The 14,690-nt window shown below is 50.1% G+C and overlaps 1 protein-coding gene across 4 annotated transcripts in view; it reads right to left on the bottom strand.

The window, feature by feature from the left end:
* Positions 1-14,690, bottom strand: part of LOC134936467 (hepatic lectin-like) — an 80,760-nt gene that overhangs the window by 59,929 nt on the left and 6,141 nt on the right. For 3 of the 4 annotated variants that reach the window (XM_063931507.1, XM_063931505.1, XM_063931506.1), the window contains exon 2: positions 14,536-14,643. The exons of the other annotated variant lie outside the window; for it this stretch is intronic. In XM_063931507.1, the coding sequence (XP_063787577.1) occupies positions 14,536-14,643 (108 nt within the window). The remainder of the gene's footprint in view (positions 1-14,535; positions 14,644-14,690) is intronic. 4 annotated transcript variants of the gene reach the window in all.

Raw genomic sequence — 14,690 nt, 5'->3', positions numbered from 1 at the left:
CTGGTAGCGTGTACTGATAGCTGGAGTTGCTGTGGAGAGACCTGTTCTTCCATCCAGCGCTGTGCAGGCAGGAAAATGGAGCTGGAACGCTGCTGGTTCCGCTCTGAGAAGCTCTGCCTCCTTAATGGCGCTGTCTTCCCGCTCTTAACAGATTATACTGGCCTGAGGAGAAATGTGCTGGCTGAGATCCGCGGACCCCGACAGACTTGCTGACCAGTGTGGGGGTAAGCGCTGGCCCAGGGTGCCCCTCACAGTGCCTCACCATGTGCCTTGGAACCTTCATAGGAGCGCAGTTAATTCTGCGCTCCCTCCCCTGTGCCGCCATCTTCACACCTGCCCCACGTTTGCTAGGGGGGTCGGTGTCTCACTCACCACTCTTCAGCTCTGTAAGGGGTTGGCGGCATGCTGCTGGGGCGACGGGTCCCCTATGGCGAAGAATGATCCAACCCCTCTGGAGCTCAGTGTCCAGTCAGCGGAGTCAGTGGCTCAGACCCCACAGGGCGGACACTGCTCCCCCCCTTAGTCGCACTCTGCAGGCAGGCTGTTGCCAACAGCCTCCTGTAAAAAAAGAAACTCTAAACTAACTTTAAATAGAAAAGCTCAGTAGAGCTCCCCTAGCTGTGACCGGCTCCTCCGGGCACATTTTCTAAACGGAGTCTGGTAGGAGGGGCATAGGGGGAGGAGCCAGCCCACACTCTCAAACCCTTAAGGTGCCAATGGCTCCTGGTGGACCCGTCTATACCCCATGGTACTAATGTGGACCCCAGCATCCTCTAGGACGTAAGAGAAAAAGCCCTAGCGAGCGATCAGGTCTGAATTAGGCCCTTTGTACACAAATGCAACACAGAGCGGTTTAGTACGAGGAAGCCAGACAGGGTATAATACCTGCGAATAAATCCCATAGTATGTGACTGAGTCCCCAGTACACAACATATGCGAATAAATCCGGTATTATGTGACTGAGTACACACCCTAATATATATATATATATATATAACACAGCCCTGTCCTAGACCGGAGGTGTATATCGGAATACTCGTACAATATATTCTGAAATCGGTACACTTTTTCTTAACTAACGCTGTCTGTATAAAGACGTAGAATATTCAAGTGTTTGTAAAGTCACAGTGCTGTAGACAGGCGGCTTTACAAGGGAGACCTTGCCCTGCAGTCCCGGAGACCAGCCGCAGCTATACCTAACGGTGGGTACACACTAATAGATATATCTGCAGATCAATTGATCTGCAGATATATCTATGGACAGAACGGGCAGTGTGTTGAGCATACACACTGCCCGATCCGTCGGGGACTGACGTCATGAACTGGGCGGCCGTGTACACACGCCTGCCCAGTTCAGCTGTCAATCACCGCCGGCCGCCGCAGCATGTGTACGGGCGGGCGGGCGGCCGACCGCCCCGTACACACACAGCGACGCGCCAATATATCGGTAGATATATTGGCCGTCGGCTGTGCTGTGCAGCCGACGCGATACGTCTGTGAACGACGGAGTTCACAGACGTATCGGCCGTACACACTGGCCGACGGTCCCGCGATATATCGGCCATTCAAGAGAACGGCCGATATATCGACCAGTGTGTACAGGCCTTAAGTTGGCGCCCAGAGTCTCAGTCAGGGTGTGAGGGAGAGTGTGATGAAGTTCCAGGGTGGGAAAATCTGCAGTAGATGTCGCCCTAGGCCAGGGACGAGCTACAGATCAAGTGCCGACTTCCCTATGCTGGGCCTCACCGCTGGTACTACGGAGCCTTATTAACATGGATGTTGGTACACCCGACCTGTACTCCTATACCCTGGCGAATATAGTGGGGTCCCTGCTCGGTGATAGTGTCCACGCCAGCGTTGCAGTCCATCTACCTAGACATGCAATCGGAACGCGATATACTGGTGGGTCCCACTTGGGGTACCCTCTTACCTCCTCCCAGTAGCAGCCACGCGAACCAGGAGAGCATCTGCGACTGTGTGCCTAAAGTCGGATAGTCTCCGCCGCAAGTACCCGGGAACAGGCCATGGGAGTATGCAACGTCGCTTGGGAGGTGATGGAGCTGCAGCGCTGAAGTGTCACCATGACATACAGCGCTGACAGCCCAGTGTTGAAGAAATTTTCTGTCAGAAAAAGCTTTTTCAGGGCTGCCCAGTGCAGCCCTCCTGTTATGGTGGCCTGAAGTTGCAGCACCAACTGAAAAACTGAGCTCACAGTGCCTGGAGGCGGAGTTACAGAGGAAGCCCCAATGCCTCCTGGGAAAACCTAAAGCTTTAGCCTGTTGGTGCCTCTACTGATCCACTCTACACCCCAATGTATTTCCTGTGGAACACAGTGTTCCCCGCTGCAGAAATAATAATAATAATAATAATAATAATAATGTATCTGTATATGTAATGTTTTTTCTCTAACGTCCTAAGTGGATGCTGGGGACTCCGTAAGGACCATGGGGAATAGCGGCTCCGCAGGAGACTGGGCACATCTAAAGAAAGCTTTAGGACTATCTGGTGTGCACTGGCTCCTCCCCCTATGACCCTCCTCCAAGCCTCAGTTAGATCTCTGTGCCCGAACGAGAAGGGTGCACACTAGGGGCTCTCCTGAGCTTCTTAGTGAAAGTTTTAGTTTAGGTTTTTTATTTTCAGTGAGACCTGCTGGCAACAGGCTCACTGCATCGAGGGACTAAGGGGAGAAGAAGCGAACTCACCTGCGTGCAGAGTGGATTGGGCTTCTTAGGCTACTGGACATTAGCTCCAGAGGGACGATCACAGGCCCAGCTTGGATGGGTCCCAGAGCCGCGCCGCCGGCCCCCTTACAGAGCCAGAAGGCAGAAGAGGTCCGGAAAATCGGCGGCAGAAGACGTCCTGTCTTCAACAAGGTAGCGCACAGCACTGCAGCTGTGCGCCATTGCTCTCAGCACACTTCACACTTCGGTCACTGAGGGTGCAGGGCGCTGGGGGGGGGGCGCCCTGAGACGCAATAAAAACACATTGGATGGCAAAAAAATGCATCACATATAGCTCCTGGGCTATATGGATGCATTTAACCCCTGCCAGAATCCATAAAAAAGCAGGAGAAAAGTCCGCGAAAAAGGGGCGGAGCCTATCTCCTCAGCACACTGGCGCCATTTTCCCTCACAGCTCCGTTGGAGGGAAGCTCCCTGTCTCTCCCCTGCAGTCACTACACTACAGAAAGGGTTAAAAAAAGAGAGGGGGGCACTAATTAGGCGCAGTATTAACTATACAGCAGCTATAAGGGGAAAAACACTTATATAAGGTAATCCCTGTATATATATAGCGCTCTGGTGTGTGCTGGCAAACTCTCCCTCTGTCTCCCCAAAGGGCTAGTGGGGTCCTGTCCTCTATCAGAGCATTCCCTGTGTGTGTGCTGTATGTCGGTACTTTTGTGTCGACATGTATGAGGAGAAAAATGATGTGGAGACGGAGCAGATTGCCTGTAATAGTGATGTCACCCCCTAGGGGGTCGACACCTGAGTGGATGAACTGTTGGAAGGAATTACGTGACAGTGTCAGCTCTGTATAAAAGACAGTGGTTGACATGAGACAGCCGGCTACTCAGCTTGTGCCTGTCCAGACGTCTCATAGGCCGTCAGGGGCTCTAAAGCGCCCGTTACCTCAGATGGCAGATATAGACGCCGACACGGATACTGACTCCAGTGTCGACGGTGAAGAGACGAATGTGACTTCCAGTAGGGCCACACGTTACATGATTGAGGCAATGAAAAATGTTTTACACATTTCTGATAATACGAGTACTACCAAAAAAGGGGTATTATGTTCGGTGAGGAAAAACTACCTGTAGTTTTCCTGAATCTGAGAAATTAAATGAGGTGTGTGATGATGCGTGGGTTTCCCCCGATAACAACGGATAATTTCTAAAATGTTATTGGCATTATATCCTTTCCCGCCAGAGGTTAGGGTGCGTTGGGAAACACCCCCTAGGGGGGATAAAGCGCTCACACGCTTGTAAGGGCTCTACCTTCGCCTGAGATGGCCGCCCTTAAGGATCCTGCTGATAGAAAGCAGGAGGGTATCGTAAAAGGTATTTACACACATACTGGTGTTATACTGCGACCAGCAATCGCCTCAGCCTGGATGTGCAGTGCTGGGTTGGCGTGGTCGGATTCCCTGACTGAAAATATTGATACCCTAGATAGGGACAGTATATTTTTGCCTATAGAGCATTTAAAAGATGCATTTTTATATATGCGTGATGCACAGCGGAATATTTGCCGACTGGCATCAAGTCTAAGCGCGTTGTCCATTTCTACCAGTAGAGGGTTATGGACACGTCAGTGGTCAGGTGATGCGTATTCCAAACGGCATTTGGAAGTATTGCTTTATTAAGGGAGGAGTTATTTGGGGTCGGTCTTTCAGACCTGGTGGCCACGGCAACAGCTGGGAATTCCACGTTTGTACCCCAGGTCGCCTCTCAACATGAGAAGACGCCGTATTATCAGGCGCAGTCTTTTCGTGGACAAGCGGGCAAAAGGTTCCTCATTTCTGCCCCGTGACAGAGGGAGAGGAAAAAGGCTGCAGAAATCAGCCAGTTCCCAGGAACAGAAACCCTCTCCCGCCTCTGCCAAGCCCTCAGTATACGCTGGGGCTTTACAAGCAGAATCAGGCACGGTGGGGGGCCCGTCTCAATGAATTTCAGCGCGCAGTGGGCTCACTCGCAAGTAGACCCCTGGATCCTTCAGGTGATATCTCAGGGGTACAAATTAGAATTCGAGACGTCTCCCCCTCGCCGTTTCCTAAAGTCGGCTTTACCGATGTCTCCTTCTGACAGGGAGACAGTTTTGGAAGCCATTCACAAGCTGTATTCCCAGCAGGTGATAATCAAGATACCCCTCCTGCAACAGGGAACGGGGTATTATTCCACACTGTTGTGGTACCGAAGCCGGACGGCTCGGTGAGACCGATTCTAAATCTAAAATCTTTGAACACTTACGTACAGAGGTTCAAATTCAAGATTGAGTCACTCAGAGCAGTGATTGCGAACCTGGAAGAAGGGGACTACATGATGTCTCGGGACATCAAGGATGCTTACCTTCATGTCAAAATTTACCCTTCTCACCAAGGGTACCTCAGGTTTATGGTACAGAACTGTCACTATCAGTTCAGACGCTGCCGTATGGATGGTACACGGCACCCCGGGTCTTTACCAAGGTAATGGCCGAAATGATGATATTCCTTCGAAGGAAGTGAATTTTAGTTATCCCTTCCTTGGACAATTCCCTGATAATGGTAAGATCCAGGGAACAGTTGGAGGTCGGTGTAGCACTATCTCAGGTAGTGTTGCGGCAGCACGATTGGATTCTCAATATTCCAAAATCGCACCTGGTTCCGACGACGTGTCTTCTGTTCCTAGGGATGATCCTGGACACAGTCCAGAAAAAGGTGTTTCTCCCGGAGGAGAAAACCAGGGAGTTATCCGAGCTAGTCAGGAACCTCCTAAAACCGAGCCAAGTCTCAGTGCATCAATGCACAAGGGTTCTGGGTAAAATGGTGGCTTCCTACGAAGCAATCCCATTCGGCAGATTCCACGCAAGAACTTTCCAGTGGGACCTGCTGGACAAATGGTCCGGATCGCATCTTCAGATGCATCAGCGGATAACCCTGTCACCAAGGACAAGGGTGTCCCTCCTGTGGTGGTTGCAGAGTGCTCATCTTCTAGAGGGCCGCAGATTAGGCATTCAGGACTGGGTCCTGGTGACCACTGATGCCAGCCTGTGAGGCTGGGGAGCAGTCACACAGGGAAGGAATATCCAGGGCTTATGGTCAAGCCTGGAGACATCACTTCACATAAATATCCTGAAGCTAAGGGACATTTACAATGCTCTAAGCTTAGCAAGACCTCTGCTTCAAGGTCAGCCGGTGTTGATCCAGTCGGACAACATCACGGCAGTCACCCACGTAAACAGACAGGGTGGCACAAGAAGCAGGAGGGCAATGGCAGAAGCTGCAAGGATTCTTCGCTGGGCGGAAAATCATGTGATAGCACTGTCAGCAGTATTCATTCCGGGAGTGGACAACTGGGAAGCAGACTTCCTCAGCACGACCTCCACCCGGGAGAGTGGGGACTTCACCCAGAAGTCTTCCACATGATTAAAAACTCGACAGGTATTGCGCCAGGTCCAGGGACCCTCAGGCAATAAGCTGTAGACGCTCTGGTAACACCGTGGGTGTACCAGTCAGGGTATGTGTTCCCTCCTTTGCCTCTCATACCCAAGGTACTGAGATTGATAAGATGGAGAGGAGTAAGCACTATATTCGTGGTTCCGGATTGGCCAAGAAGGACTTGGTAACCGGAACTTAAAGAGATGCTCACGGAGGATCCGTGGCCTCTACCTCTAAGAAGGGACCTGCTCCAGCAAGGACCCTGTCTGTTCCAAGACTTACCGCGGCTGCGTTTGACGGCATGGCGGTTGAACGCCGGATCCTGAAGGAAAAAAGGCATTCCGGATGAAGTCATCCCTATCCTGATCAAGGCCAGGAAGGATGTAACCGCAAAAAACATTATCACCGCAATTGGCGAAAATATGTTGCGTGGTGCGAGGCCAGTAAGGCCCGACGGAGGAAATTCAACTGGGTCGATTCCTACATTTCCTGCAAACAGGAGTGTCTATGGGCCTGAAATTGGGGTCCATTAAGGTTCAAATTTCGGCCCTGTCAATTTTCTTCCAAAAAGAACTAGCTTCAGTCCCTGAAGTTCAGACGTTTGTAAAAGGGGTACTGCATATACAGCCTCCTTTTGTGCCTCCAGTGGCACTTTGGGATCTCAATGTAGTTTTGGGTTCCAAAAGTCACATTGGTTTGAACCACTTAAATCTGTGGAGTTAAAATATCTCACATGGAAAGTGGTCATGCTGTTGGCCCTGGCCTGGGCCAGGCGCGTGTCAGAATTGGCGGCTTTATCCTGAAAAAGCCCTTATCTGATTTTCCATTCGGACAGGGCGGAATTGAGGACTCGTCCTCAGTTTCTCCCCAAGGTGGTTTCAGCGTCTCACCTGAACCAACCTATTGGTGGTGCCTGCGGCTACTAGGGACTTGGAGGCCTCCAAGTTGCTAGACGTTGTCAGTGCCCTGAAAATATATGTTTCCAGGACGGCTGGAGTCAGGAAATCTGACTCGCTGTTTATCCTGTGTGCACCCAACCAGCTGGGTGCTCCTGCTTCTAAGCAGACTATTGCTCGTTGGATTTGTAGTACAATTCAGCTTGCACATTCTGTGGCAGGCCTGCCACAGCCAAAAATCTGTAAATGCCCACTCCACAAGGAAGGTGGGCTCATCTTGGGCGGCTGCCCGAGGGGTCTCGGCTTTACAACTTTGCCGAGCAGCTACTTGGTCAGGAGCAAATACGTTTGTAAAATTCTACAAAATTGATATCCTGGCTGAGGAGGACCTGGAGTTCTCTCATTTGGTGCTGCAGAGTCATCCGCACTCTCCCGCCCGTTTGGGAGCTTTGGTATAATCCCCATGGTCCTTACGGAGTCCCCAGCATCCACTTAGGACGTTAGAGAAAATAAGAATTTACTTACCGATAATTCTATTTCTCATAGTCCGTAGTGGATGCTGGGCGCCCATCCCAAGTGCGGATTGTCTGCAATACTTGTACATAGTTATTGTTACAAAAATCGGGTTATTATTGTTGTGAGCCATCTTTCAGAGGCTCCTCTGTTATCATGCTGTTAACTGGGTTCAGATCACAGGTTATACGGTGTGATTGGTGTGGCTGGTATGAGTCTTACCCGGGATTCAAAATCCTTCCTTATTGTGTACGCTCGTCCGGGCACAGTATCCTAACTGAGGCTTGGAGGAGGGTCATAGGGGGAGGAGCCAGTGCACACCAGATAGTCCTAAAGCTTTCTTTAGATGTGCCCAGTCTCCTGCGGAGCCGCTATTCCCCATGGTCCTTACGGAGTCCCCAGCATCCACTACGTACTATGAGAAATAGAATTATCGGTAAGTAAATTCTTATTATTTAAACACCTTTGAATGTTTTTATTTATATGCTAAATAGTTGTCACCTTTTTTACTTTGTACATATATTTTTATTGTGTCTACTTACAATATGCAGATGATCGCTACCTAACACAGGTGTGCTATTCCAAGTAAGCTTGTGATTGGTCACTAAGGACATAAATACCTAAAAGTCTGAGACTCTAACATCTGTCTCCTGAGGAAACCACTGGCTGTTGAAATAGTGGAGAAATGCATTGAGTGACTGAGCAGACTGAACATGGGGGTAATTACAAGTTGATCGCAGCAGGATTTTTGTTAGCAATTGGGCAAAACCATGTGCACTGCAGGGGGGACAGATATAACATGTGCAGATAGAGTTAGATTTGGGTGTGGTGTGTTCAATCTGCAATCTAATTTGCAGTGTAAAAACAAAGCAGCCAGTATTTACCCTGCACAGAAATAAAATAACCCACCCAAATCTAACTCTTTCTGCACGTTACATCTGCCTCCCTTGCAGTGCACATGGTTTTGCCCAACTGCTAAAAAATTTCCTGCTGCGATCAACTTGGAATTACCCCCAAAAGCGGCTGTTCAAGCATAGCAGCTGAATTCAACTTCCATCGAATCCGGGTACGCCCCCCTTCCGCCGGTAAAATTACACCGAAACTTCGCGCTATGGCTGCAAACATCTTGTGCATGTATGGAGGCTTTCTACCCCGGGAGCTCCGATACGGCATCATCGCCAGCTTGCATTAGCCAGGGACGGATTCACTACTTTCTCCCGTGGGCAGAGCCGGCCCTAGGCAAGATTTTGGCTCCTTTCCCAGCACCATCACCCCTCACCCATAGCAGTCCTAATTTTGGTGTTCCTGCCCCCTATATTTTAAATAGGAACATTGCGCATTTGGCGCACAGTCCATAAAGGGGAGTGTTCTTGCTGGGAAGGGGCATGGCAACACAATAGTACCCCCAATTCGTATTATGCCACACATTAGTGCAACTTTATTCACACATATAATGCCCCTTACACTTATGCTGAACACTACTGCACAACCAACTCACCCACACACATCACTCACATGGCTGCTAAAACTGTGACCTCTGCCTCTGATTTGATACAGATGTGTCCTCGTACATCTTGCCTCAATACGCCATGCAGCAAGAGATGCCTGGCGTGAGTCAGCTGGCAGCTTTGCTAACGTTAGGTGCCTTTTTTTTATGAAAATGCATCTAATATGCATTATTATGGGGCTAGGATGCACAAGCAGCTTCTGTTGATTAAAATGATATGCAGCATTGACTGTAGCTGCATACGAAATGCTTTGTTACAGGGATTTCCAGGAATACACTGTAATGTAGCATTTCATATTCAGATACAGCCGCAGTCACACATAGGCATGCTGCATATCATTTTAATCATAAGAAACTGCTTGTGCCCCATGGCATACCAAATGCCATAGGCATTGGCCTAGTTTGCCTATGCCTAAGGCCGGCTCTGCCTGTGGGTGAGATCAAATTCCATGGCTAGGGGTAGTAGCATAGCGTACCCGATTGTTGGCTCCTTTAATATATTTGGGATCCCATACATAATACTGACTTTGCCTTGGAATATTTATCAGACGCATTTTCTCAAAATCTGCATTCCTAAATAAAGGATAAAGGATCAGCTATATACCGTATATACTCGAGTATAAGCCGACTTTTTCAGCACTTTTTTTTGTGCTGAAAAAGCCACCTCGGCTTATACTCGAGTCAGTGACAGGCAGAGGCAGAGCAGTGTGAAGGAGGGACACGGAGCGCACAGCGCGCGGCTCTCCTGTGTCCCTCCTGCATCTCCGGCGGCAGCAGCGGCGGTTCTATTACAGGAAGTACCCGTTCGTGACCTCTGATCACGAACCGGCACTTCCTTTAATAGACCCGCCGCGGCCGCCGAAGATGCAGGAGGGACACAGGAGAGGCGCGTGCTGTGCGCTTCGTGTCCCTCCAGAAGACAGCGCGGGATCGACGGAGGGGTAAGTAACAACACTGTGGGGCATACCTGGCACTTGGGGAGGGAACGTATCTGGCATCATGAGGGGGCGTATCTGGCAGCACTGTGGGGGCATATCTGGCAGCACTGTGGGGGCATATCTGGCAGCACTGTGGGGGCATATCTGGCAGCACTGTGGGGGCATATCTGGCAGCACTGTGGGGGCATAACTGGCAGCACTGTGGGGGCATATCTGGCAGCACTGTGGGGGCATATCTGGCAGCACTGTGGGGGCATATCTGGCAGCACTGGCAGCACTGTGGGGGCATATCTGGCAGCACTGTGGGGGCATAACTGGCAGCACTGTGGGGGCATAACTGGCAGCACTGTGGGGGCATATCTGGCAGCACTGTGGGGGCATATCTGGCAGCACTGTGGGGGCATATCTGGCAGCACTGTGGGGGCATATCTGGCAGCACTGTGGGGGCATAACTGGCAGCACTGTGGGGGCATATCTGGCAGCACTGTGGGGGCATATCTGGCAGCACTGTGGGGGCATATCTGGCAGCACTGTGGGGGCATAACTGGCAGCACTGTGGGGGCATAACTGGCAGCACTGTGGGGGCATATCTGGCAGCACTGTGGGGGCATATCTGGCAGCACTGTGGGGGCATATCTGGCAGCACTGTGGGGGCATATCTGGCAGCACTGTGGGGGCATATCTGGCACTATGAGGGCATATCTGGCACTGAGGGCTGTGTACGGCTAGAGCTGCATTTCCCACCCTAGGCTTATACTCGAGTCAATAAGTTTTCCCAGGTTTTTGTGGTAGAATTAGGTGCCTCGGCTTATATTCGGGTCGACTTATACTCGAGTATATGCGGTAATTAATAAGCTACCTGAAAATCTTTGTTTGTGACATTTCACTGCTATTATATACATGTGATGCTGCTTTTTCTGTCTTTGTGAAATTAGTAAATTACTGTCATTAAAGAAATCTGTTTTATTAAAATAATTTTCATCAGCGCTCCTTTCTGCTGCCTAAACTAAGGTGGCAGAGTATCCTATTTTTAGTATACAGTATGGTAGATCACCAGATGGTCAATTAGGAGCCGCTATTAATATTTTATTAGGTGACTAATTTTATACTGCTTATATCTATAGAAAGTGCACCCAATTTACCTATTCTTTGCTAAAAAGATAGGTAACACTTATTGTATTTTTCAAACCCAGCCTGTGACATGGTAGTTAGGAACTGATTGGCTGGTACTTTGTCTCCGTCTGCTTGATCTCCATCCAAGGCTCAGTAAATAGACCCCTTAGCGCCGGTTGCGGCATCAGATACATTTCTATTAGAGCAATTTGGTATCTCCCCAATGTCCGGACAGCTGCTTCAAATGTCACCTGTCGCAGTGATCCCTGACACTGACACTTTCGATGCTGATTGGTAGGGCCAAAAATTTAAACTGTGTGGTTTGACCCGGCAGTGTTACGCAGTGTACACACCATGCCAGCGGATAGCCGTTCGTTAGCCCTGATGTGTTGTGCCTGATGTCACAACTGGATGGGCATTTACAGGTCCACTTGTGGTGTCACCGAAGGCTTCTGCAGCGTGTGCAGGAAGTGGACAGGCAGACTGTCCGTATACACAGCACGATATCGCAGATATACCGGCTGTGCTGCAGGGCCGTATTATGTCTGTGGACGATATCATTCGCAGACATATCGGGGGGTACACATCTGCTGACACCCCCCCCCCCCCCCCCGTCCCGATATATCAGGCGCTTAATTGAACAGACAATATATCAGCCAGTGTGTACCAGGCTTTACTATGTATGAGTGAGCAGAGAGAGCAGATGGTGGCAGAGGGATCAGACTAGATCCCGCTACATTACTAGGACCTCCTTCCTAGAGGACGGAGAGGAGCTCTATCTGATAGTTACACACAGTGTTTGCTATATATTATAAGTCTTTGCTCTATATTAGTTCCAGTGACTATCCATGGGCATAGTAGTGACCTGGAGGGACTCTAGCAAAGCCTGTCTGGCTTGGCTGACCCCCAATGTGGGGAATCGATAACTTGATCCTGAGATGCCATTAGCTAGCAGGAGAAAGTTTGTCAAATTGGCTGTGGCCTTTTTACCAGGTCTGTGGGAATAGTAATTGGTGCAAAATAGGTTACCACTGGAGAAATGTACGGATGGCCATCGGTGGGTTATCCATTGATGGTACCATTGATGGACAACCTTGATGGTGTAAAACCATCTGTAAGGAAACCATTGATGGTTTTACCCATCGATGGACACCCCTGCATTACTGTAAAATCAAATGCGAGCCAACCAGAACATGGGGCGTGGCTTCATGGGTGTCAGGGGGTGGGGCTAAGCTCAGTGGCCTGACACTTTGAGAAAACAAAATCCGGTAGCACTGAACCATCGATGGCGGGAAACCATCTGGTTCTCCCGCACTGATGTAAAAGTATTCAACATCGAGCATAGACCATCAATGATTTTGAATCATCGATGGTCAATGGCCATCTCAAGAGAAATGGTTAAGTCTAAATCCTACCAGGCTAAAGAAACCATGATGTCACAAGCATGTGACATGCGACAACAGAGGGAGGGACCTATCTCCTCCCCTACCGGCGCGTGTCACGTGGTTGTGAAGCCAGATGTCCTTTAGCCCAGGGCCGTAACTATGTGTGTGCCAAGTGGGCCCGGCACACAGCGCAGTTGCCCTGAGGGCGCACGGCCAGCGGCATGTAATGAGTCAAATTGACTCATTACATGCCGCCTCTGAAGTCTGCGCCGTGCGCCGCCGCCGCACTGGGGAGGAGAGCTGCAGCGCCGGGCAGCGGAGAAGGAGGGAGGTGGACTGGAGCCGCAGCAATGCTATTTCGTTGGTAGTAAGCGCCGCTGCAGCAGCCCCATCTCCTTCCGTATTAGGTTCCTCCATCCCAGCATCCACAGCAGCGCCGGGCAGCCAATACGGAAGGAGAGGGGACAGCTGCAGTGGCGCTTACTACCAATGAAATAGCGCTGCTGCGGCTCCAGTCCCCCTCCCTCCTCCTCACCTGCCTGCACCGAGGTAGCTGCACGAGGAGCCTGCCAGCGGGGAGATGGTAAGTATCTCTCTTTCTCTCTCTCTCTCTGGGACACCGTCTGCCATAATGTGTAAAAAGGGGGCCTGGCTGCCGCAATGTGTAAAAAGCGGGCCTGGCTGCCGCAATGTGTAAAAAGGGGGACTGGCTGCCGCAATGTGTAAAAAGCGGGCCTGGCTGCCGCAATGTGTAAAAAGGGGGACTGGCTGCCGTAATGTGTAAAAAGGGGGCCTGGCTGCAGCAATGTGTAAAAAGGGGGACTGGCTGCAGCAATGTGTAAAAAGGGGGACTGGCTGCCGCAATGTGTAAAAAGGGGGATGGCTGCCGCAATGTGTAAAAAGGGGGACTGCCTGACGCAATGTGTAAAAAGGGGGACTGGCTGCCGTAATGTGTAAAAAGGGGGCCTGGCTGCCGCAATGTGTAAAAAGGGGGACTGGCTGCCGTAATGTGTAAAAAGGGGGACTGGCTGCCGCAATGTGTAAAAAGGGGGACTGGCTGCCGCAATGTGTAAAAAGGGGGACTGCCTGCCGCAATGTGTAAAAAGGGGGACTGGCTGCCGTAATGTGTAAAAAGGGGGACTGGCTGCCGTAATGTGTAAAAAGGGGGACTGGCTGCCGTAATGTGTAAAAAGGAGGACTGGCTGCCGCAATTTGTAAAAAGGGGGACACCGTCTGCCGTAATATGTAAAAAGGGGGCCTGGCTGACACAATGTGTAAAAAGGGGAACTGGCTGCCGCAATGTGTATAAAGGGGGACACCGTCTGCCGTAATGTGTAAAAACGGGGACGCTGTCTGCTGTAATGTGTAAAAAGGGGACGCTGTCTGCCGTAATGTTAAAAAATGGGACGCTGTCTGCTGTAATGTGCAAAAAAGGGGGACGCTGTCTGCCGTAATGTGTAAAAAGGGGACGCTGTCTGCCGTAATGTGTAAAAAGGGGGACTGTCTGCTGTAACGTGTAAAAAGGGGGACGCTGTCTGCTGTAATGTATAAAAGGGGCTCTACCTGGTGTAGTGGCGCTACTGTGCAGCGTAATTTGAATAATGGAAACTACTGTGCACCGTAGTATGAATTGCTATTATTTTGTGGCCACGCCCCTACCCCATGAAGACACGCCCCTATATATATTTTCGCGCGCCTATGGCGCGCACTGCCCCTATCTTACATGGGGGGGCGCCAATGTCATTTCTTGCACACAGCGCTAAAATGCCTAGTTACGGCACTGCTTTAGCCCACTAGAATTATACAACAACCCTGGAAAAATGTCTGTGCGCTATACAGTGTTATCATTTTCCTATATTGAAGGAGGATGTGATACGCAAAGTGCTGGAGATTTGGCTTATCTCCGACTCCGCTTCATAAACAGACACCATAGATTTTATGGCCATAGCTGCCAGTCATTGATAATTTATGAATTTCCAGGAAAACATGAGCGGTCATCTGGTCCTCAATCTCCAGTAAGTTAATTGAAATAAAAACATGTTACTAACTTCGTGATAGGACATTTATGAAGAGGGTGATGACCAGTATATACGAAATTGCCAGCAGCCCAAATGTGAGGATGACAGATTTTTGCTTGAAATATGAACATACACTATCTGAAAAGACACAATGACAAATGCAAATTAGTTAAACATTTTTATTC

The sequence above is a fragment of the Pseudophryne corroboree genome, chromosome 6, assembly GCF_028390025.1.
Source record: "Pseudophryne corroboree isolate aPseCor3 chromosome 6, aPseCor3.hap2, whole genome shotgun sequence".
In the NCBI taxonomy this organism is placed as follows: Eukaryota; Metazoa; Chordata; class Amphibia; order Anura; family Myobatrachidae; genus Pseudophryne; species Pseudophryne corroboree.
The sequence above is the reverse complement of the archived record's forward strand: the minus strand, read 5'-3'. Positions and strand labels throughout refer to the sequence as shown.